A 25,354-nucleotide genomic window follows, 5' to 3' on the forward strand; every position below is an offset into this window, starting at 1 on the left:
CAATTGGGTGGTGAGTTTGAATGGAGAAAAACTGGAGGAAGTGAAGTGTTTTAGATATCTGGGAGTGGATCTGGCAGCGGATGGAACCACGGAAGCGGAAGTGGATCATAGGGTGGGGGAGGGGGTGAAAATTCTGGGAGCCTTGAAGAATGTGTGGAAGTCGAGAACATTATCTCGGAAAGCAAAAATGGGTATGTTTGAAGGAATAGTGGTTCCAACAATGTTGTATGGTTGCCAGGTGTGGGATATGGATAGAGTTGTGCACAGGAGGATGGATGTGCTGGAAATGAGATGTATGAGGACAATGTGTGGTGTGAGGTGGTTTGATCGAGTAAGTAACGTAAGGGTAAGAGAGATGTGTGGAAATAAAAAGAGCGTGGTTGAGAGACCAGAAGAGGGTGTTTTGAAATGGTTTGGGCACATGGAGAGAATGAGTGAGGAAAGATTGACCAAGAGGATATATGTGTCAGAGGTGGAGGGAACGAGGAGAAGAGGGAGACCAAATTGGAGGTGGAAAGATGGAGTGAAAAAGATTTTGTGTGATCGGGGCCTGAACATGCAGGAGGGTGAAAGGAGGGCAAGGAATAGAGTGAATTGGAGCGATGTGGTATACCGGGGTTGACGTGCTGTCAGTGGATTGAATCAAGGCATGTGAAGCGTCTGTGGTAAACCTTGGAAAGCTGTGTAGGTATGTATATTTGCGTGTGTGGACGTATGTATATACATGTGTATGGGGGTGGGTTGGGCCATTTCTTTCGTCTGTTTCCTTGCGCTACCTCGCAAACGCGGGAGACAGCGACAAAGAAAAATATATATATATATATATATATATATATATATATATATATATATATATATATATATATATATTTTTTTTTTTTTTTTTTTATACTTTGTCGCTGTCTCCCACGTTTGCGAGGTAGCGCAAGGAAACAGACGAAAGAAATGGCCCAACCCCCCCCATACACATGTACATACACACGTCCACACACGCAAATATACACACCTACACAGCCTTCCATGGTTCACCCCAGACACTTCACATGCCTTGATTCAATCCACTGACAGCACGTCAACCCCTGTATACCACATCGCTCCAATTCACTCTATTCCTTGCCCTCCTTTCACCCTCCTGCATGTTCAGGCCCCGATCACACAAAATCCTTTTCACTCCATCTTTCCACCTCCAATTTGGTCTCCCTCTTCTCCTCGTTCCCTCCACCTCCGACACATATATCCTCTTGGTCAATCTTTCCTCACTCATTCTCTCCATGTGCCCAAACCATTTCAAAACACCCTCTTCTGCTCTCTCAACCACGCTCTTTTTATTTCCACACATCTCTCTTACCCTTACGTTACTTACTCGATCAAACCACCTCACACCACACATTGTCCTCAAACATCTCATTTCCAGCACATCCATCCTCCTGCGCACAACTCTATCCATAGCCCACGCCTCGCAACCATACAACATTGTTGGAACTACTATTCCTTCAAACATACCCATTTTTGCTTTCCGGGATAATGTTCTCGACTTCCACACATTTTTCAAGGCTCCCAAAATTTTCGCCCCCTCCCCCACCCTATGATCCACTTCCGCTTCCATGGTTCCATCCGCTGACAGATCCACTCCCAGATATCTAAAACACTTCACTTCCTCCAGTTTTTCACCATTCAAACTCACCTCCCAATTGACTTGACCCTCAACCCTACTGTACCTAATAACCTTGCTCTTATTGACATTTACTCTTAACTTTCTTCTTCCACACACTTTACCAAACTCAGTCACCAGCTTCTGCAGTTTCTCACATGAATCAGCCACCAGCGCTGTATCATCAGCGAACAACAACTGACTCACTTCCCAAGCTCTCTCATCCCCAACAGACTTCATACTTGCCCCTCTTTCCAAAACTCTTGCATTTACCTCCCTAACAACCCCATCCATAAACAAATTAAACAACCATGGAGACATCACACACCCCTGCCGCAAACCTACATTCACTGAGAACCAATCACTTTCCTCTCTTCCTACACGTACACATGCCTTACATCCTCGATAAAAACTTTTCACTGCTTCTAACAACTTGCCTCCCACACCATATATTCTTAATACCTTCCACAGAGCATCTCTATCAACTCTATCATATGCCTTCTCCAGATCCATAAATGCTACATACAAATCCATTTGCTTTTCTAAGTATTTCTCACATACATTCTTCAAAGCAAACACCTGATCCACACATCCTCTACCACTTCTGAAACCACACTGCTCTTCCCCAATCTGATGCTCTGTACATGCCTTCACCCTCTCAATCAATACCCTCCCATATAATTTACCAGGAATACTCAACAAACTTATACCTCTGTAATTTGAGCACTCACTCTTATCCCCTTTGCCTTTGTACAATGGCACTATGCACTATGTATATTTATTTATTAGTTTATGGATGGATGCTTGCCCCTCTTTCCAAGGCTCTTGCGTTTGCCTCCCTGGCGGCCCCATCCATATATATATATATATATATATATATATATATATATATATATATATATATATATATATATATATATATATACATATATATATATATATATATATATATATATATATATATATATATATATATATATATATATAAAGTACGTAAGACAAGGGAGCAAATGGGAACTTCAGTGAAGGGCGCAAATGGGAAGGTGATAACAAGTAGTGGTGATGTGAGAAGGAGATGGAGTGAGTATTTTGAAGGTTTGTTGAATGTGTTTGATGATAGAGTGGCAGATATAGGGTGTTTTGGTCGAGGTGGTGTGCAAAGTGAGAGGGTTAGGGAAAATGATTTGGTAAACAGAGAAGAGGTAGTAAAAGCTTTGCGGAAGATGAAAGCCGGCAAGGCAGCAGGTTTGGATGGTATTGCAGTGGAATTTATTAAAAAAGGGGGTGACTGTATTGCTGACTGGTTGGTAAGGTTATTTAATGTATGTATGAATCACGGAGAGGTGCCTGAGGGTTGGCGGAATGCGTGCATAGTGCCATTGTACAAAGGCAAAGGGGATAAGAGTGAGTGCTCAAATTACAGAGGTATAAGTTTGTTGAGTATTCCTGGTATGGGAGGGTATTGATTGAGAGGGTGAAGGCATGTACAGAGCATCAGATTGGGGAAGAGCAGTGTGGTTTCAGAAGTGGTAGAGGATGTGTGGATCAGGTGTTTGCTTTGAAGAATGTATGTGAGAAATATTTAGAAAAGCAAATGGATTTGTATGTAGCATTTATGGATCTGGAGAAGGCATATGATAGAGTTGATAGAGATGCTCTGTGGAAGGTATTAAGAATATATGGTGTGGGAGGCAAGTTGTTAGAAGCAGTGAAAAGTTTTTATCGAGGATGTAAGGCATGCGTACGTGTAGGAAGAGAGGAAAGTGATTGGTTCTCAGTGAATGTAGGTTTGCGGCAGGGGTGTGTGATGTCTCCATGGTTGTTTAATTTGTTTATGGATGGGGTTGTTAGGGAGGTGAATGCAAGAGTTTTGGAAAGAGGGGCAAGTATGAAGTCTGTTGGGGATGAGAGAGCTTGGAAAGTGGGTCAGTTGTTGTTCGCTGATGATACAGCGCTGGTGGCTGATTCATGTGAGAAACTGCAGAAGCTGGTGACTGAGTTTGGTAAAGTGTGTGAAAGAAGAAAGTTAAGAGTAAATGTGAATAAGAGCAAGGTTATTAGGTACAGTAGGGTTGAGGGTCAAGTCAATTGGGAGGTGAGTTTGAATGGAGAAAAACTGGAGGAAGTGAAGTGTTTTAGATATCTGGGAGTGGATCTGGCAGCGGATGGAACCATGGAAGCGGAAGTGGATCATATGGTGGTGGAGGGGGCGAAAATTCTGGGAGCCTTGAAGAATGTGTGGAAGTCGAGAACATTATCTCGGAAAGCAAAAATGGGTATGTTTGAAGGAATAGTGGTTCCAACAATGTTGTATGGTTGCGAGGCGTGGGCTATGGATAGAGTTGTGCGCAGGAGGATGGATGTGCTGGAAATGAGATGTTTGAGGACAATGTGTGGTGTGAGGTGGTTTGATCGAGTAAGTAACGTAAGGGTAAGAGAGATGTGTGGAAATAAAAAGAGTGTGGTTGAGAGAGCAGAAGAGGGTGTTTTGAAATGGTTTGGGCACATGGAGAGAATGAGTGAGGAAAGATTGACCAAGAGGATATATGTGTCGGAGGTGGAGGGAACGAGGAGAAGAGGGAGACCAAACTGGAGGTGGAAAGATGGAGTGAAAAAGATTTTGTGTGATCGCGGCCTGAACATGCAGGAGGGTGAAAGGAGGGCAAGGAATAGAGTGAATTGGAGCGATGTGGTATACCGGGGTTGACGTGCTGTCAGTGGATTGAATCAGGGCATGTGAAGCTTCTGGGGTAAACCATGGAAAGCTGTGTAGGTATGTATATTTGCGTGTGTGGACGTATGTATATACATGTGTATGGGGGTGGGTTGGGCCATTTCTTTCGTCTGTTTCCTTGCGCTACCTCGCAAACGCGGGAGACAGCGACAAGGCAAAAAAAAATATATATATATATATATATATATATATATATATACATAGAGAGCGAGAGAGAGAGAGAGAGAGAGAGAGAGAGAGAGAGAGAGAGAGAGAGAGAGAGAGAGATTGGGTTGTCTAAATGTGTGTGGATGTAACCAAGATGAGAAAAAAAGAGATAGGTAGTATGTTTGAGGAAAGGAACCTGGACATTTTGGCTCCGAGTGAAACGAAGCTCAAGGGTAAAGGGGAAGAGTGGTTTGGGGATGTCTTGGCGGTAAAGTCGGGGCTGACAAGAGGAAGAGATCAAAGGGAGGAGTAGCACTACTCCTAAAGCAGGAGTTGTGGGAGTATGTGATAGAGTGTAAGAAAGTAAACTCTAAACTGATATGGAGAAAACTGAAAGTGGATGGAGAGAGATGGGTGATTATTGGTGCCTATGCACCTAGTCATGGGAAGAAAGATCATGAGCGGCAAGTGTTTCGGGAGCAGCTGAGTGAGTGTGTTAGCAGCTTTGATGCACAAGACTGGGTTATAGTGATGGGTGATTTGAATGCAAAGGTGAGTAATGTGGCAGTTGAGGGTATAATTGGCATACAAGGGGTGTTCAGTGTTGTAATTGGAAATGGTGAAGAGCTTGTATATTTGTGTACTGAAAAAGGACTGGTGATTGGGAATACCTGGTTTAAAAAGAGAGATATACATAAGTATACGTATGTAAGTACAAGAGATGGCCAGAGAGCATTACTGAATTACGTGTTAATTAATAGGTGCATGAAAAAGATGTCAATGTGCTGAGAGGGGCAACTGGAGGGATGTCTGATCATTATCTTGTGGAGGCGAAGGTGAAGATTTGTAGAGGTTTTCAGAAAAGAAGAGAATGTTTGGGTACAGAGGGCTGTGAGAGTAAGTGAGCTTGGAAAGGAGATTTCTGTGAGGAAGTACTAGGAGAGATTGAGTGCAGAATGGAAAAAGGTGAGAGCAATGACGTAAGGGGAGTAGGGGAGGAATGGGATGTATTTAGGGAAGTAGTGATGGCTTGTGCAAAAGATGCTTGTGGCATAAGAAAGGTGGGAGGTGGGCAGATTAGAAAGGGTATTGAGTGGTGGGATGAAGTAAGACTGTTAGTGAATGAGTAGAGAGAGGCGTATGGACAATTTTTGCAAGGAAGTAGAGTGAATGACTCAGAGATATTTAAAAGAAAAAGGCAGGAGGTCAAGAGAAAGGTGCAAGAGGTGAAAAGGGGGGGGGGGGCAAATGAGAGTGGGGGTGAGAGAGTGTCATTAAATTTTAGAGAGAATAAAAGGTGTTTTTTTAAGGAGGTAAATAATGTGCATAAGACAAGAGAGCAAATGGGAACACTGGTGAAGGGGACGAATAGGGAGGTAATGACAGGTATTGGTGAAGCGAGAAGGTGGAGTGAGTATTTTGAAGGTTTGTTGAGTGTGTTTGATGATAGAGTGGCAGGTATAGGGTGTTTTGGTTGATGTGGTGTGCGAAGTGAAAGGGTCAGGGAGAATGGTTTGGTAAACAGAGAAGTAGTGAAATCTTTGCGGAAGATGAAAGCTGGCAAGGCGGTGGGTTTGGATGGCATGGCAGTGGAATTTATTAAAAAAAGGGGTGAATGTGTTGTTGACTGGTTGGTGAGGATATTCAATGTATGTATGGTTCATGGTGAAGTGCCTGAGGATTGGCAGAATGCGTGGATAGTGCCACTGTACAAAGGCAAAGGGGATAAAGGTGACTGTTCAAATTACAGAGGAATAAGTTTGTTGAGTATTCCTGGGAAATTATATGGGAGGGTATTGATTGAGAGGGTAAGGGCATGTACAGAACATCAGACTGGGGAAGAGCAGTCTGCTTTCAGAAATGGTAGTGGATGTGTGGATCAGGTGTTTGTTTTGAAGAATATATATGAGAAATACTGAGAAAAACAAATGGATTTGTATGTAGCATTTATGGATCTGGAGAAGGCATATGATAAGAGTTGATAGAGATGCTTTGTGGAAAATATTAAGAGTATATGGTGTCGGAGGTAAGTTGCTACAAGCAGTGAAAATTTTTTCTCTAGGTTGTAAGGTATGTGTATGAGTGGGAAAAAGAAGAAAATGACTAGTTTCCAGTGCATGTCGGTTTGCAGCAGGGGTGCGTGATGTCTCCATGGTTGTTTAATTTGTTTATGGATGGGGTTGTTCGGGAGGTAAATGCAAGAGTTTTGGAAAGAGGGGCAAGTATGCTGTCTATTGTGGATGAGAGGGCTTGTGAAGTCAGCCAATTTTGTTTACTGATGATACGGCACTAGTGGCTAATTCGGGTGAGAAACTGCAGAAGTTGGTGACTGAGTTAGGTAAAGTGTGTGAAAGAAGAAAGCTGAGAGTAAATGTGCATAAGAGCAATGTTATTAGGTTCAGTAGGGTTGAGGGGCAAGTTAATTGGGAGGTAAGTTTGAATGGAGAAAAACTGGAAAGTGAAGTCTTTTAAGTATCAGGGAGAGGATTTAGCAGCAGATGGAACCATGGAAATGGAAGTGAGTCACAGGGTGAGGGACAGGGCAAAGGTTCTGGGAGCATTGAAGAATGTGTGGAAGGTGAGAATGTTATCTTGGAGAGCAAAAATGGGGATGTTTGAAGGAATAGTGGTTCCAACAATGATATATGGTTGTGAGGCATGGGCTATAGATAGGGTTATGCGGAGGAGGGTTGATGTGTTGGAAATGAAATGTTTTTTGGACAATATGTGTGGAGGTGGTTTGATCAAGTAAGTAATGAAAGGGTAAGAGAGATGCAAGGTAATAAAAAGTGTGTGGCTGAGAAGCAGAAGAGGGTGTATTGAATGGTTGGTCACATGGGGAGAATAAGGAGGAAAGATTTACAAAGAGGTATATGTGTCAGGGTGGGGGGAACGAGAAGTGGGAAAGCCCAAATTGGAGGGGGGGGGGAGGGGAAGGGAAAAAGTTTTTGATTTGATCGGGGAATAAAACATACAGGGGGGTTTGAAAGGCTTTAAAAAGGAAAATTGGTAAATTTGGCAAATTTTGGTATCCCGGGTTCAACGTGCTTTTTAAATTGGATAAAACCGGGGGCATTAAAGCATGGAAATTTTTTGTGGTCCCTGGATGGGGGAAAGCAAGCTGGGGTTTTTGGGTTTGAAAATTTACACTGACAGTTGGGGACTAAGAGGAACAAATTTGGGGCCCTTAGTTTTTTTTTCCTAGCGCTACCTCAAGCGCGAAACGGGGGGAAAGGGGGGTTCTGTTTCGGTGTGGTGGGGTGGGGGACGGGTTGAAATAAAGGCAGCAAAGTATGAATTTATCCATGTGTATTTTTTTGTATAGGGTCGGGGGATGTATATGAAATGTATATTTGAAATGTATAGGTATGTTTATGTGGGTGGGGCGTTTATGTATATGCCCGATACCCATCCAGGCCCCACAGAATTTTCCCATGGTTTACCCCAAAACGGTCACATGCCCTGGTTCAACCACTGAAAGAAAGGGGCCCCCCAAAACCATTTTTGGGTTTACCCCCCCCTTTCCCCCTTTCCCCCCCCTTTTTCCCCTTTTTTTTCCCTTTTCCCCCTGCGGGTTCAGGCCCCGTTCACTCAAATTTTTTTTCACCCCATCTTTCCACCCCCTTTTGGGGTCTCCCCTTTTCTTTTCCCCTTTCCCCCCTCAGAACATTTCCCTCTTCGTCAATTTTTTCTCACTCTTTCTCCCCTTTGTGACCAAACCATTTCAAAACCCCCTTTTTGCTCTCTTAGCCCACTCTTTTTATCCCCACCATCTCTTTTACCCTTTCTTTTACTTGTTTCATCAAACCCCCTCACACCAATTTTGGGCCAAAAAATTTTTCCATTTGCGCACATCCCCCTCCCCCGCACAACTTATCTTTTTACCCCATCCCTCAAAACCATATAACTTTTTGTTGGAAACCTTTTCCCTTCAAACATACTCTTTTTTGTTTTCCCAAAGGAAAATGCCCTTGACTTCCACCCCATTCTTAAAAGCCCCCAGAAATTTTTTGCCCCCCCCCCAAACCCTTTTGATTCACTTCTACTTCCGGGTTTCCCTTGACCCAAAATCCACCCCAGATATTTAAAACATTTTAAATTCCTCCATTTTTTTCTCCTTTCCCAAACTTACCCCCCAATTTGACTTGCCCCTTTAAACCCTAGGGTACCTAAAAACCTTGCTCTTTTTTCACATTTACTTCAGCTTTTTTTTTTCACAACTTTCCCAAAAAACTTAGTCACCGCTTCTGCATTTCTAAACCCGAATCAGCCATACTGTATCAAAAGAAAACAGCAATGACTCACTTCCAAGCTTTTTCCATCTAAAAACCAGACTGCAGGGCTTGCCCCCCTTTCCAAAACTTTTGAAATTAAATTCCCTAAAAAACCCCACCCAAAAACAAATTAAAAACCCCATGGGGGACTTTCACAAAACCCCTCCCACAACCAACTTTCCCTGAAAAACCCAACCCTTTTCCCATTTTCCTACACGTACACTCCTTACTTTTCCTTAAAAAAAATTTTTTCTGTTTTCTAACAACTTGTGGGTTTGTGGCAGGGGTGTTGTGGCCCCGGGGGTTTTGTTTAATTTTTTTTTGGGAAGGGTTGTTAGGGAGGTGAATGCAATTTTGGGAAAAAGGGGCAAAATATGGGAAATCTTTTTGTGGATGAGAGAGCTTGGGAAATGAGTCAGTTGTTGTTTGCTGATGATACAGCGCTGGTGGCTGATTCATGTGAGAAACTGCAGAAGCTGGTGACTGAGTTTGGTAAAGTGTGTGAAAGAAGAAAGTTAAGAGTAAATGTGAATAAGAGCAAGGTTATTAGGTACAGTAGGGTTGAGGGTCAAGTCAATTGGGAGGTGAGTTTGAATGGAGAAAAACTGGAGGAAGTGAAGTGTTTTAGATATCTGGGAGTGGATCTGGCAGCGGATGGAACCATGGAAGCGGAAGTGGATCATATGGTGGGGGAGGGGGCGAAAATTCTGGGAGCCTTGAAGAATGTGTGGAAGTCGAGAACATTATCTCGGAAAGCAAAAATGGATATGTTTGAAGGAATGGTGGTTCCAACAATGTTGTATGGTTGCGAGGCGTGGGCTATGGATAGAGTTGTGCGCAGGAGGATGGATGTGCTGGAAATGAGATGTTTGAGGACAATGTGTGGTGTGAGGTGGTTTGATCGAGTAAGTAACGTAAGGGTAAGAGAGATGTGCGGAAATAAAAAGAGTGTGGTTGAAAGAGCAGAAGAGGGTGTTTTGAAATGGTTTGGGCACATGGAGAGAATGAGTGAGGAAAGATTGACCAAGAGGATATATGTGTCGGAGGTGGAGGGAACGAGGAGAAGAGGGAGACCAAATTGGAGGTGGAAAGATGGAGTGAAAAAGATTTTGTGTGATCGCGGCCTGAACATGCAGGAGGGTGAAAGGAGGGCAAGGAATAGAGTGAATTGGAGCGATGTGGTATACCGGGGTTGACGTGCTGTCAGTGGATTGAATCAGGGCATGTGAAGCTTCTGGGGTAAACCATGGAAAGCTGTGTAGGTATGTATATTTGCGTGTGTGGATGTATGTATATACATGTGTATGGGGGTGGGTTGGGCCATTTCTTTCGTCTGTTTCCTTGCGCTACCTCGCAAACGCGGGAGACAGCGACAAGGCAAAAAAAAAAAAAAAAAAATATATATATATATATATATATATATATATATATATATATATATATATATACACATAGAGAGAGAGAGAGAGAGAGAGAGAGAGAGAGAGAGAGAGAGAGAGAGAGAGAGAGAGAGAGAGATTGGGTTGTCTAAATGTGTGTGGATGTAACCAAGATGAGAAAAAAAGAGATAGGTAGTATGTTTGAGGAAAGGAACCTGGACATTTTGGCTCCGAGTGAAACGAAGCTCAAGGGTAAAGGGGAAGAGTGGTTTGGGGATGTCTTGGCGGTAAAGTTGGGGCTGACGAGAGGAAAAGATCAAAGGGAGGAGTAGCACTACTCCTAAAGCAGGAGTTGTGGGAGTATGTGATAGAGTGTAAGAAAGTAAACTCTAAATTGATATGGAGAAAACTGAAAGTGGATGGAGAGAGATGGGTGATTATTGGTGCCTATGCACCTAGTCATGGGAAGAAAGATCATGAGCGGCAAGTGTTTCGGGAGCAGCTGAGTGAGTGTGTTAGCAGCTTTGATGCACAAGACTGGGTTATAGTGATGGGTGATTTGAATGCAAAGGTGAGTAATGTGGCAGTTGAGGGTATAATTGGCATACAAGGGGTGTTCAGTGTTGTAATTGGAAATGGTGAAGAGCTTGTATATTTGTGTACTGAAAAAGGACTGGTGATTGGGAATACCTGGTTTAAAAAGAGAGATATACATAAGTATACGTATGTAAGTACAAGAGATGGCCAGAGAGCATTACTGAATTACGTGTTAATTAATAGGTGCATGAAAAAGATGTCAATGTGCTGAGAGGGGCAACTGGAGGGATGTCTGATCATTATCTTGTGGAGGCGAAGGTGAAGATTTGTAGAGGTTTTCAGAAAAGAAGAGAATGTTTGGGTACAGAGGGCTGTGAGAGTAAGTGAGCTTGGAAAGGAGATTTCTGTGAGGAAGTACTAGGAGAGATTGAATGCAGAATGGAAAAAGGTGAGAGCAATGACGTAAGGGGAGTAGGGGAGGAATGGGATGTATTTAGGGAAGTAGTGATGGCTTGTGCAAAAGATGCTTGTGGCATAAGAAAGGTGGGAGGTGGGCAGATTAGAAAGGGTATTGAGTGGTGGGATGAAGTAAGACTGTTAGTGAATGAGTAGAGAGAGGCGTATGGACAATTTTTGCAAGGAAGTAGAGTGAATGACTCAGAGATATTTAAAAGAAAAAGGCAGGAGGTCAAGAGAAAGGTGCAAGAGGTGAAAAGGGGGGGGGGGGGGGGGGGGCAAATGAGAGTGGGGGTGAGAGAGTGTAATTAAATTTTAGAGAGAATAAAAGGTGTTTTTTTAAGGAGGTAAATAATGTGCATAAGACAAGAGAGCAAATGGGAACACTGGTGAAGGGGACGAATAGGGAGGTAATGACAGGTATTGGTGAAGCGAGAAGGTGGAGTGAGTATTTTGAAGGTTTGTTGAGTGTGTTTGATGATAGAGTGGCAGGTATAGGGTGTTTTGGTTGATGTGGTGTGCGAAGTGAAAGGGTCAGGGAGAATGGTTTGGTAAACAGAGAAGTAGTGAAATCTTTGCGGAAGATGAAAGCTGGCAAGGCGGTGGGTTTGGATGGTATGGCAGTGGAATTTATTAAAAAAAGGGGTGACTGTGTTGTTGACTGGTTGGTGAGGATATTCAATGTATGTATGGTTCATGGTGAAGTGCCTGAGGATTGGCAGAATGCGTGGATAGTGCCACTGTACAAAGGCAAAGGGGATAAAGGTGACTGTTCAAATTACAGAGGAATAAGTTTGTTGAGTATTCCTGGGAAATTATATGGGAGGGTATTGATTGAGAGGGTAAGGGCATGTACAGAACATCAGACTGGGGAAGAGCAGTCTGCTTTCAGAAATGGTAGTGGATGTGTGGATCAGGTGTTTGTTTTGAAGAATATATATGAGAAATACTGAGAAAAACAAATGGATTTGTATGTAGCATTTATGGATCTGGAGAAGGCATATGATAAGAGTTGATAGAGATGCTTTGTGGAAAATATTAAGAGTATATGGTGTCGGAGGTAAGTTGCTACAAGCAGTGAAAATTTTTTCTCTAGGTTGTAAGGTATGTGTATGAGTGGGAAAAAGAAGAAAATGACTAGTTTCCAGTGCATGTCGGTTTGCAGCAGGGGTGCGTGATGTCTCCATGGTTGTTTAATTTGTTTATGGATGGGGTTGTTCGGGAGGTAAATGCAAGAGTTTTGGAAAGAGGGGCAAGTATGCTGTCTATTGTGGATGAGAGGGCTTGTGAAGTCAGCCAATTTTGTTTACTGATGATACGGCACTAGTGGCTAATTCGGGTGGGAAACTGCAGAAGTTGGTGACTGAGTTAGGTAAAGTGTGTGAAAGAAGAAAGCTGAGAGTAAATGTGCATAAGAGCAATGTTATTAGGTTCAGTAGGGTTGAGGGGCAAGTTAATTGGGAGGTAAGTTTGAATGGAGAAAAACTGGAAAGTGAAGTCTTTTAAGTATCAGGGAGAGGATTTAGCAGCAGATGGAACCATGGAAATGGAAGTGAGTCACAGGGTGAGGGACAGGGCAAAGGTTCTGGGAGCATTGAAGAATGTGTGGAAGGTGAGAATGTTATCTTGGAGAGCAAAAATGGGGATGTTTGAAGGAATAGTGGTTCCAACAATGATATATGGTTGTGAGGCATGGGCTATAGATAGGGTTATGCGGAGGAGGGTTGATGTGTTGGAAATGAAATGTTTGAGGACAATATGTGGTGTGAGGTGGTTTGATCAAGTAAGTAATGAAAGGGTAAGAGAGATGCAAGGTAATAAAAAGTGTGTGGCTGAGAAAGCAGAAGAGGGTGTATTGAAATGGTCTGGTCACATGGAGAGAATAAGTGAGGAAAGATTGACAAAGAGGCTATATGTGTCAGAGGTGGAGGGAACGAGAAGTAGGAGACCAAATTGGAGGTGGGGGGATGGAATGAAAAAGATTTTGAGTGATCGGGGCATGAACATACAGGAGGGTGAAAGGCATGCAAGGAATAGAGTGAATTGGAACGATGTGGTATACCGGGGTCAACGTGCTGTCAATGGATAGAACCAGGGCATGTAAAGCATGGAAAGTTTTGTGGTGCCTGGATGTGGAAAGCAAGCTGAGGTTTTGGTGCAATACACATGACAGCTTGAGACTAAGAGTGAACGAATGTGGCCTATGTTGTCCTTTCCTAGCGCTACCTCAAGCGTGCACAGGGGGAGGGGGGTTCTGTTTCAGGTGTGGTGGGGTGGCGACAGGAATGTATGAAGGCAGCAAGTATGAATATATACATGTGTATATATGTATATGTCTGTGTATGTATATGTATGTATAGTTGAAATGTATAGGTATGTATATGTGTGTGTGGGCGTTTATGTATATGCACCGATACCACATCCAGGCCCCACAGAACTTTCCATGGTTTACCCCAGACGCGTCACATGCCCTGGTTCAATCCACTGATAGCATGTCAACCCGGGTATACCACACCGTTCCAATTCACTCTATTCCTCGCACGCCTTTCACCCTCCTGCATGTTCAGGCCCCGATCACTCAAAATCTTTTTCACTCTATCTTTCCACCTCCAATTTGGTCTCCCACTTTTCCTCGTTCCCTCCACCTCAGACACATATACCCTCTTCGTCAATCTTTTCTCACTCATTCTCTCCATGTGACCAAACCACTTCAAAACACCCTCTTCTGCTCTCTTAGCCACACTCTTTTTATTACCACACATCTCTCTTACCCTTTCATTACTTGCTCGATCAAACCACCTCACACCACATATTGTCCTCAAACATCTCATTTGCAGCACATCCACCCTCCTCCGCACAACTCTATCTATAGCCCATGCCTCACAACCATATAACATTGTTGGAAACACTATTCCTTCAAACATACTCATTTTTGCTTTCCAAGATAATGTCCTTGACTTCCACACATTCTTCAATGCTCCCAGAACTTTCGCCCCCTCCCCCACCCTATGATTCACTTCTACTTCCATGGTTCCATCTGCAGCCAAATCCACTCCCAGATATCTAAAACACTTTACTTCCTCCAGTTTTTCTCCATTCAAACTTACCTCCCAATTGACTTGTCCCTCAACCCTACGGTACCTAATAACCTTGCTCTTATTCACATTTACTCTCAGCTTTCTTCTTTCACACACTTTACCAAACTTAGTCACCAGCTTCTGCAGTTTCTCACCCGAATCAGCCACCATCACTGTATCATCAGCAAACAGCAACTGACTCACTTCCCAAGCTCTCTAATCCACAACAGACTGCACGCTTGCCCCCCTTTCCAAAACTCTTGCATTCACTTCCCTAAGAACCCCATCCATAAACAAATTAAACAACCATGGAGACATCACACACCCCTGCCACAAACCAACATTCACTGAGAACCAATCACTTTCCTCTTTTCCTACACGTACACATGCCTTACATCCTTGATAAAAACTTTTCACTGCTTCTAACAACTTGTAGGTTTGTGGTAGGGGTGTGTGATGTCTCCATGGTTGTTTAATTTGTTTATGGATGGGGTTGTTAGGGAGGTGAATGCAAGTTTTGGAAAGAGGGGCAAGTATGAAGTCTGTTGTGGATGAGAGAGCTTGGGAAGTGAGTCAGTTGTTGTTTGCTGATGATACAGGTGGCTGATTCATGTGAGAAACTGCAGAAGCTGGTGACTGAGTTTGGTAAAGTGTGTGAAAGAAGAAAGTTGAGAGAAAATGTGAATAAGAGCAAGGTTATTAGGTACAGTAGGGTTGAGAGTCATGTCACTTGGGAGGTAAGTTTGAATGGAGAAAAACTGGAGGAAGTAAAGTGTTTTAGATATCTGGGAGTGGATCTGGCAGCGGATGGAACCATGGAAGCGGAAGTGAATCATAGGGTGGGGGAGGGGGCAAAAATTCTGGGAGCCTTGAAGAACGTTTGGAAGTCGAGAACATTATCTCAGAAAGCAAAAACGGGTATGTTTGAAGGAATAGTGGTTCCAACAATGTTGTATGGTTGCGAGGCGTGGGCTATGGATAGAGTTGTGCACAGGAGGGTGGATGTGCTGGAAATGAGATGTTTGAGGACAATATGTGGAGTGAGGTGGTTTGATTGAGTAAGTAATGTAAGGGTAAGAGAGATGTGTGGAAATAAAAAGAGTGTGGTTGAGAGAGCAGAAGAGGGTGTTCTGAAATGGTTTGGTCACATGGAGAGAATGAGTGAAGAAAGATTGACCAAGAGGATATATGTGTCAGAGGTGCAGGGAACGAGGAGAAGTGGGAGACCAAATTGGTGGTGGAAAGATGGAGTGAAAAAGATTTTGAGTGATCGGGGCCTGAACATGCAGGAGGGTGAAAGGCGTGCAAGGAATAGAGTGAATTGGAACAATGTGGTATACCGGGGTCGACGTCCTGTCAATGGATTGAACCAGGGCATTTGAAGCATCTGGGGTAAACCATGGAAAGTTCTGTGGGGCTTGGTTGTGGAAAGGGAGCTGTGGTTTCGATGCATTATTACATGACAGCTAGAGACTGAATGTCAAGGAATAGGGCCTTTGTTGTCTTCTCCTAGCGCTATCTCGCACACATGAGGGGGGAAGGGGTTGTTATTCCATGTGTGGCGACGTGGGAATAAATAAAGGCAGACAGTATGAATTATGTCCATGTGTATATATGTATATGTCTGTGTGTGTATATGTATGTATACATTGAGATGTATAGGTATGTATATTTGCGTGTGTGGATGTGTATGTATATACATGTATATGTGGGTGGGTTGGGCCATTCTTTCATCTGTTTCCTTGCGCTACCTCGCTAACGCGGGATACAGCGACAAAGCAAAATAAACAAATAAATAAACTAAACAGACGTGCATGAACTATGAAGAGAGAAAATAAAGAGACATGCATAAAATATCAATGAAGAAAGAAAATAAGCAGACATGCCCATAACATTTATGGAGAAAGAAAATAAACAGATAATGCAATACTGATAACCGCAAGATACCCTATTCCACGCTGGAGGGAGCAGTTGTGCTCCAGATGTCCTCCATCCAAAACACCAGGTTTGTATACCATTGCTGTGCCAGTGTCATTTACTTCAATGTGGCTGCCATTACTGATACTGTCAATAAGACGAATGAAGTTGGCTTCATACTCTGTAAGCATGGAAAATGTAAAATTAAGTTGGAAATAATGAAGGAAACTTCTGTATTACCAGATGTTCTTCTTTATTTCACAAAAAAAAATGTTGCAATGTTAGATTCAGCAGTTTTCAGCATGTGATTTAAGGTTTTCAATATTTCATGGCAGAATTAAATCTTTCCAAACAGACCTCAGTGTTTTGCTTCAACCAACATATTATCCTCCCTTACGATGCCCACAACTTACAATGAACCTCTTAAGGCCACACAAATTATTTGCTTTTAATACTTTTCATCTCACATACATTCTTCAAAGCAAACACCTGATCCACACATCCTCTACCACTTCTGAAACCACACTGCTCTTCCCCAATCTGATGCTCTGTACATGCCTTCACCCTCTCAATCAATACCCTCCCATATAATTTACCAGGAATACTCAACAAACTTACACTTCTGTAATTTGAGCACTCACTCTTATGGAATACCATCCCCCTCCCCCCTCATGTGTGCGAGGTAGCACTAGGAAAAGACAACAAAGGCCCCATTTGTTCACACTCAGTCTCTAGCTGTCATGCAATAATGCCCGAAACCACAGCTCCCTTTCCACATCCAGGCCCCACACAACTTTCCATGGTTTACCCCAGACGCTTCACATGCCCTGATTCAATCCACTGACAGCACGTCAACCCCGGTATACCACATCGATCCAATTCACTCTATTCCTTGCCCGCCTTTCACCCTCCTGCAAGTCCAGGCCCCGATCACACAAAATCTTTTTCACTCCATCTTTCCACCTCCAATTAGGTCTCCCACTTCTCCTCGTTCCCTCCACCTCCGACACATATATCCTCTTGGTCAATCTTTCCTCACTCATTCTCTCCATGTGCCCAAACCATTTCAAAACACCCTCTTCTGCTCTCTCAACCACGCTCTTTTTATTTCCACACATCTCTCTTACCCTTACATTACTTACTCGATCAAACCACCTCACACCACACATTGTCCTCAAACATCTCATTTCCAGCACATCCACCCTCCTGTGCACAACTCTATCCATAGCCCACACCTCGCAACCATACAACATTGTTGGAACCACTATTCCTTCAAACATACCCATTTTTGCTTTCCGAGATAATGTTCTCGACTTCCACACATTCTTCAAGGCTCCCAGGATTTTCGCCCCCTCCCCCACCCTATGATTCACTTCTGCTTCCATGGTTCCATCCGCTGCCAGGTCCACTCCCAGATATCTAAAACACTTTACTTCCTCCAGTTTTTCTCTATTCAAACTTACCTCCCAATTGACTTGACCCTCAACCCTACTGTACCTAATAACCTTGCTCTTATTCACATTTACTCTTAACTTTCTTCTTTCACACACTTTACCAAACTCAGTCAGTAAGAGAGATGTATGGTAGTAAAAAAGTGTGGCTGAGTAAGGAAATGGGCGTGCTGAAATGTTTTGGACATAAGGAGAGAATAAGTAAGAAATAATTGAAAAAGAGAATTCATGTATCAGAAGTGAAGGGCACAAGAAGAACACGGAGACCAGACTTGAGATGGAAAGAAAAAGACTGTAAGTGATCAGGGCTTGAACATACAGGAGAGTGAAAGGCATGTGTGGGAGAGAGTGAATTGGAATAAAGCGGTATACTGGAGTCAACATGCTGTGAATGGACTGAACCAGGACATGTGAAGTGTCTGGGGTAAGCCATGGAAAGCCTGTGGGGCCTGGTTGTGAACTGGGAGCCTTGGTTCCAGTGCATTACACATAACAGTTAGAGAATGGACATTTATTGGATGTGGTATTTATCCACCTGTTCCTGGATCTACTTTGCTAATGCAGGAAACAGTGATCAAGTAAGAAAAAAAGTGCAAGTTCAAACAACAGATCAAATATTAGTTGATATATTATTGATTGCAATTTTCTTTGATTTTTTTTAGAATGACCAACATGATGTATGGGTATAAACATGCCCCAATATATGCCACTCTGGTGAAAGAATAAAGTAAAAAAAAAAAAAAGAAATATGAAATTAATCAGGGTTCTCCAGGTGTTTGTAGACCTCACTCTTAAAGGAAGAAAGGTTATATGAAGAGAGGAAGACAAAAGAAGGGTGAGTATTCCACAGCTTAGCTGTTCAACGGAAGAAGAAGGTAGCATAGCAGCCAATCCTCAAATGGCTGGACGCCATACAGAAACTGTGGGAAGCAGCAATCAAATGCATGTAATGGGTCCAAACTAAGGGGGCAGGGACCCATATAGACAACTCACAAGAACAAAGGCCACAATAATATCTACAGAATATAGTGCTGCAACATCACAGAGGACAAAAAGGAAAAGTGAGCAGTATCCCATACTCGGACAAATAAAACCCCAGTAGATATGAAATCACTGCTCACAAGAAAAGTAATTATGGGACCTATACAACACTCTCTGCTTTCAGGAAGTACTCTCAGTAATGTTGATTATGTGGGGCTTCTAAAACAGTGTAGAGGATATGGTTATGCCCAACATGAGTATGTTATCACAAGGATGAAGTGTGCTGTTAGAAATTCAACAGAGAGAAACAATTAAGTGTGCTGTTAGAAATTCAACAGAGAGAAACAAATGATGCTAAAAAGAGATTTAGGGAGAAACTGAGTTTTAGCACTCAAATTTTACAAGGTTACTGCTTCCCCACCCTAAAATGCTGCACATTCAATAAATAATGATAGTTGACACGATTATGGGTATCCAGAAAAATATGGATTAAAGCATGTGTAACACTTTTACAGAAACACAGTGGATGTATCTAAGTTACTGTAAAGCATTTCCTGTGGATTATTGTTACATGAGTTCTAGTCATGCATGCACATTGGTAAAATTTTGTACTTGGCATATTTCTCTTTTCTTATACCACTGTAGAAATAGTGTAGCCGTGCATGGGTGCTGCATAGACACAGCTTTAGGCTATTTTTACATGATCGGTTAGGATAGATTAGAACTCCGTGTAACAATAGTCCAACCTATCCTAACCGATTACATAAAATAACCCAAAGCTGTGTCTATAAGGCAATCGCATAAGGTTACTATGTTACTATGCCAAGTCCAAAGTTTTACCGATGCACATGCACAACCAAATTACGTAATAATTGTCCAAGGGAAATGCATTACAATACTGTAAATACAGCAACTGTCTTTTAGAAATCAACATGTCCTTTAAAACCTTAAATAACTTCTTTTAGCAGCTTAAATTTACTGCATCATTGACGTTATCAAAAAATATAGTTTCACTATGATGCCTGCATCCAGTTGCTGGAGGGCATGTTCACTGAGTGTTTTTGATTCTTCAAACATGCAACCACTATAATTAGCAAAAGTTAGATGGGGACAAAGAAAATGTGAATTCTACCTTTGGGTGTAGTTTTCACAGAGGTTATCTTAATTCATACAATAATATCTCACACTTTTCCCTAATGTAACCTGATCACAGCCCTTCCATGATTTTTTATATGGGAAAAATAATGCTCTGTGTGAATTCAATAAAATGTGTTCATTATAAACCTGCAATTTCTGTGGTGCTACTAAACTGTACATTTAAGCCACCTTACCTAAAAGTCCTGGTTGTTCCGATGTGGCTCTAATGTTTCGGATCCTGACAGGCTTTCCACTAAGAGTTGCCAAAAGCAGTCTCTGACGAAAGAAGTTACTGCCCTCATACGTTAAAATCCCTCCAACCTCCATCTCAATTCCTCTTAAAGTAATGCCAATAACGTCAGATTACGTGGGAAACCAGGGATGATAAATCAGTCTCCCCTAATATCACTCCCTTTTATTTTTTCAGTTTATATGATTAATTCACAAACACATTTTTTGTCTTAAATCACTACTTCTCCAAAACTTTGCTCGTGCTGTTGCTTTTACTGCACGTTTGTTTCCGTCTCTTGTTGATTTTCCAGCGTTCAATCGAAAAGCGCACGAAAAGATGAGCGTTCAAAATTGCTGGCGATAAGCTTCTTGGTACTGTTCACTTCGTAATGAAAACTCATTTATCACAGTCCTCTTCTGTCGTTGGTATCATAATTTTCAAAGCTTAAACTTTAAAGATTCTCCTTAAAACAAGACTTATATGTTCCCTATGCCAAAGAAAATTGTACAAAATAAAATCATCACTAAGGTCTGTTCAAAAGTGAATCATCTTAACTGCATCTATGCCATTAACTCATTGATTAAGATAAACATCTTTGTCACATAAATGTTACTGAATCTTCAATATAATTTACAATAGAGATAGTGAAAAGAATTCCCAAGGGTGCTTGATATTTGGGTACAATGAACTCCCAAGAGTGTTTGATATTAGGAGAAATATATACAGTCACGTTCACAATATGAGACACTTTGCACATGCAAAAAAAAAAATAATAATCTACAATTTCAAAGTCTCCTGGTAATTTACCCGATGAGATTATGACACAGATAGAAACCGTTAAAAATATTAGTTCGGTTATTAAATGCACGAAGAAACCGGATTCAATAATCCGGATTGGCAGTCAACCGAAAGGTAAATAAACTCTGGCAAACGAAATTGAGTTAAGGGCGGCTACCCTCACTCACCACCAAGGGCGTGTGGCAGTTCTGAGCTGGATAAACCTAAAACGACATTCGTATCACGCGGAAGTATATTAGACTTGGAGTAAACTGCAGAGATATATAAGAAATAAGAGTGGAGAGTTGTGCTGTGGTGATAGTAGCAGTTTGATGAGGCTTGATTAGTAGTTGGAGTCCATTAGTCAAATAATTCCCAATGGGTATCAAAGAATGTTGCTCAGCGTTCCTGGCTGGACTACCGGACCCTGCCCTTCCTCTTTTACATTCTCTTATAATGGGAACTTCTGTTGCCGCCTTATTGCTCTTATTCTTTTACAAGAAATACACCAATTTGCCCTTGAAAATCATACTTATCCACATGTTTAAGAAAGTGTTTTATCTATTACCCAATCACGATCATTCCGAGAGTGAAGTATGTAAAAATCCAGACTGTGTGCGATGCAGCAAATATGAAGTACTCAAAGATCAGATTATTACAAAATGGAACAACTTAAAACTGAATGAACCAGACTCTATATCTAATCGATTAGAAGATGCTATTAGGAAGTTACAAGGGATTAGCTCATCAGAATCGGCTGGTGAACATTCTAAGAAAGAAAAAAGGTCACCTTATGTAGAATTCCAGAGACCAACTATATTTCACATGAATCTTGCTGCTAACCCATACTGGAATGACTTTGAAGTGTTCAAACTGGAAACTGAGCTTCTGAAGTTGAATTTCACAATTATCATGAATGAATTTAAGCTCGTCTTTGATGCTCTCAAGAATGGGGACAGCTGCGGCTGGAAACTGAATGATATTAATATGGGTCACTGGTGTATATTTCCATTCATTGATCAAGGAATTCTGAATGAATCTAACTGTCAGAGATGTCCAAATGTTGCAGGAATTCTGGGTGCACTTCCGTCAATTATGAAAGACTGTGTTTTTGGAAACGCTTGCTTTTCTATCCTTTACCCAGACTCTTATATCAAGCCTCATCATGGTCCCAGCAATGTAAGACTGAGGTGTCATTTAGGTAATTAATTCTAATATTTCATCAGTATTATAGTTGACAAAACATTTTTGGTAATTATTTATTTCAGAGGCACCATAGAAATAACACAGAAAAGCACATCTAATATGTAATGACAGTATATAATTCTGAGTTAATAGATAAAATGACAGCAGAGAGAGCTATGGAGAATATGGAAAATATGAAGCTAATTTATGTTAAAGCTCATAGGAATCAATAGAGCCAATGAAAGCCTTATCTAACTTCCCTTAGCAGTTGAAATTTACCTTATTTCTGATGTGTATAAAAATATGTGACTTATGGTCACCAGTTTGCATCTCATTCAAGAGAAGTTTATGCAATGAATGCATGTGCTGCCATTGAACTATGTCTAGTATAGGTCAGCCACTTTTACTGAACATCAGCCACGTCCATTGCACATTTGGTAATTGTTCGCTGTAGTTGCACATTGCTATTAAAAAATTTTGACATGCTTAAGAGAAAAAAGTTGCTGGAAATATAAACAAAATATCTGGGGAAAAGGAAAATATTGGTATACAATAATAAAGTTTTCTCTTCAAAACTTGAATTAAAGAATCTACAGTTGGAGTGTCAGAGGAGAGAAGCCATATTTAAAGATTGCCAGACAGTGGCCACACTTCATTCAATAATTATGTAAGGGTGATTGGTTTGACTGTATTAATCCAGTACTTTCCTTGCACTTCAGTATGGCTATTCTATTCCAGCAAGTCTTGCTGGACTTAGTCTAATTTTACAATAGAAACCAGAAACCCAGTATGTTTACCTACTTTTCAATATTTCCATTAAATTTTAAGGTTTGTTTAAAAACTGCTATTAAGGTGGCGTAAGTAAAGTAAATAATACCATACATTCTTCATGAGATAGCAAAATGCAACAAACTCCATTAATTAGCAGGTGATTATCCTAATAGAGATACTCAGTTCACATCGTTTTGAATGATGAAAATGAAAGTGGTCATGCCCTTTAAAAGGTTAATTCAGGTATAATTCGACTATATCATTGAAAATTTAAGGTAAATCACAGCTGCTGGGGTTCTGCTGATTTCTAGTAATGTTTTGCCGTGATATTACTTGATCTTTACAGCCCTCTCCGCTATCATCTTATTTGCTAAATCACTTCTGCTAGTTGTTAAGAATCCACAAGTTACATTTATGGTTACCCTAAATTGAAATATTACCACATTTTGATATTTCACTATCCTGTTATAAGAAGTTAGTATGATATTCTTTTTATGAAATTAGGTTAATGATACATAGCACAACTTATGGAGCAAAGGAATGATTTTGTTTTTATATAACATCATCTTATTTTTAGGTCCATAATTTAGTTGAATTACAAGATAATGATTAATGCATCATATCAGCTTTTAAACAATATTAACTCAAATAAGATTAGTTATATTAGAACACTTTAAGAACCGTGCTATCCATTCTATGATAAAAGTGTCTCGTCAACATTGTGCTTAGCGTATCTCCAACAACCTCGTCAACCTTCCTTCTTCATTTCCAACCTGATCAATCTCTAGCTCAAATACTGATACAGATAAAGCTTCTCTCTAAGAAATCAGACTACTCCAACCCTTCTCTTGTCCAATGCTCCCAGTTCTGCCATTTCCAAGCTTTTACAAAAACTCCTTAAATCTTGTTTTCCTAAGTACTTAAAATTTCATTTCCTTCTCTCAGATCACCAGTTTGGATTTTATGGCATAAGGTGATCCTCCCCTTACATGTGACTAACCTTTGGTTTTCGTCCTAGTTGATATTTGATTTTGACTCTTAACATCTCTAAAGGATTTGACAGGATCTCCCAAACATGTTTGCTAATCAAACTTCCTCTTTTGGCTTTTCTTCTCTGTGTTCTCTAATCATAGTTCTCCTTCCAGTTGTTCCATTGTGTTGATCAAGAGAGTGTCCCTCAGAATTCTTCTCTCTGTCTTTATCTTCCAACCATGATCTCACTTTGCATAACTTCACTTACATACACTTTGTGCTCCAATACCTTTGCATGAAGCACATTTGCTTTCTTAATTTGGAGCTGTGTAACACTGGCAAATGGGTACACAGTAACCTGGTTACATGCAACTGCCAAAATGCAAGTTTTACCAATATCTTTTACTACAAGTCATTTCAAACTATTCAATTTAAAGACATCTCAGTTCAACCCTGCAATAATTTAAGCATACAGAGTATAACAACATCCTTAACTCTATTTCAGGACTACTTATTCCAGACGGTTGCTGGCTAGAAGTTGCAGGAACTCAGTACAAATGGAAAGAACAGGAGATAGTAATCTTTGATGACTCTTTTGAGCACTCGGCAGCATTTATGAATCAGTCTAGTTCATTACAAGCCAGTCCAAGGGCTGTTTTGTTGATTGACTTTTGGCACCCTGATGTCACTTCAGATGAGAAAAAAGATTTGTTAGAATTATTAGCTCCCTAGAGTAATATCACTTTTCCACAGCAGCACTGATTTAGGTTTACATATATTTCAAACATAGATTCTCTATGAGCATGCTGCATTTTAGTAATAGCAAATATGAAATGTCCTTTCCTCTGTGTCTTTAAACTGAAGAATGAGGTAGCTTTCTTTTCAGAATAGTCAAATGCATTTCTTATGTGAATTAGATTTTTATCACACAGTATTGACATTGTGAAGTATCTCGGTTGTGTGTTTAGGTTTTGTCCTTGTCAGTAATTAAAATGGTAGGCATACAAGTGTTTAATAGCAGCTTTAGACTGTAAGAATAGTGCTGAGAATCAATTGTTAAAAGATAGAATGTAACCGTATGAATATTTTTTCAGTGAATGTGCATTATCTGCTGTTTATCACATCAGCAAGAGTACTAGTTTTCATACTGTACATAGTTTCTGAAATTATGATTGTTAGATTATTATATTTTTGATTATATTCATAGTTTGTTTTGTTCAAGACAGTCCAAGGTTATTCACGTGCTCAAAACAATTATACTTCCGTAAAAAGGGATACATATGAAAACTCGCTGTGATGTCTTCATAAACCTTTTAAGGGCTCTCTATGGTAATAAACATATTTCACCATGATGGATGACAGCAGAATTTTGGATTATAAAGTTAAAGATATTTTAAATAATTTGAACAGGCACAGCCATATAAAACCAGTGTTTTATGCACATATAAACCCCATTGTGGTACTAGGACATTTATATCTTCATTTGCCACTGCCATGAAAACAAAGCGTGTACCCAGTAACCCCAGAGCATGATCCTACCTCTTGCTGTGCTTGGGGAATTGTCTTCCTTTAATATACTCAAACTCACTCTTCATGGTCTCCAGATGTGTCCATATGAGATAGCTGGCTATTTTTATTATCTAAACCCTACAATAGCTTGTTTCTTTATGCTATAG

At 41.0% G+C, this 25,354-nt stretch overlaps 2 protein-coding genes across 2 annotated transcripts in view; one reads left to right on the forward strand and one right to left on the reverse strand.

Annotated features, from left to right (window-relative positions):
• The window catches only part of Rtc1 (RNA terminal phosphate cyclase 1), a 42,642-nt gene extending 22,350 nt beyond the window's left edge, over positions 1 to 20,292 (reverse strand). The window contains exons 1-2 of the mRNA XM_071686484.1: positions 19,936 to 20,292; positions 16,203 to 16,353 (exon numbers count right to left, since the gene is read on the reverse strand). Coding sequence (XP_071542585.1) covers positions 16,203 to 16,353; positions 19,936 to 20,068 — 284 coding nt within the window. The 5' untranslated portion in view covers positions 20,069 to 20,292. The remainder of the gene's footprint in view (positions 1 to 16,202; positions 16,354 to 19,935) is intronic.
• A 603-nt stretch (positions 20,293 to 20,895) lies between these two features.
• On the forward strand, positions 20,896 to 24,882 carry LOC139761897 (aspartate beta-hydroxylase domain-containing protein 2-like). Its single transcript, XM_071686485.1, has 2 exons — positions 20,896 to 21,951; positions 24,184 to 24,882. Exons 1-2 carry the CDS (start codon positions 21,129 to 21,131, stop codon positions 24,408 to 24,410), a joined length of 1,050 nt encoding a protein of 349 aa, XP_071542586.1. The 5' UTR covers positions 20,896 to 21,128; the 3' UTR covers positions 24,411 to 24,882.
• Positions 24,883 to 25,354: the final 472 nt, after the last annotated feature.

The sequence above is a fragment of the Panulirus ornatus genome, chromosome 42 (assembly GCF_036320965.1).
Source record: "Panulirus ornatus isolate Po-2019 chromosome 42, ASM3632096v1, whole genome shotgun sequence".
Classification (NCBI taxonomy): Eukaryota; Metazoa; Arthropoda; class Malacostraca; order Decapoda; family Palinuridae; genus Panulirus; species Panulirus ornatus.

Excerpts from the sequence above, each read along its gene's own strand:
- LOC139761897 (XM_071686485.1), top strand. The coding sequence starts at position 21,129 with ATGGGTATCAAAGAATGTTGCTCAGCGTTCCTGGCTGGACTACCGGAC. Across the intron at positions 21,952-24,183 it reads AAGACTGAGGTGTCATTTAG|GACTACTTATTCCAGACGGT; the intron begins GTAATTAATTCT and ends ACTCTATTTCAG.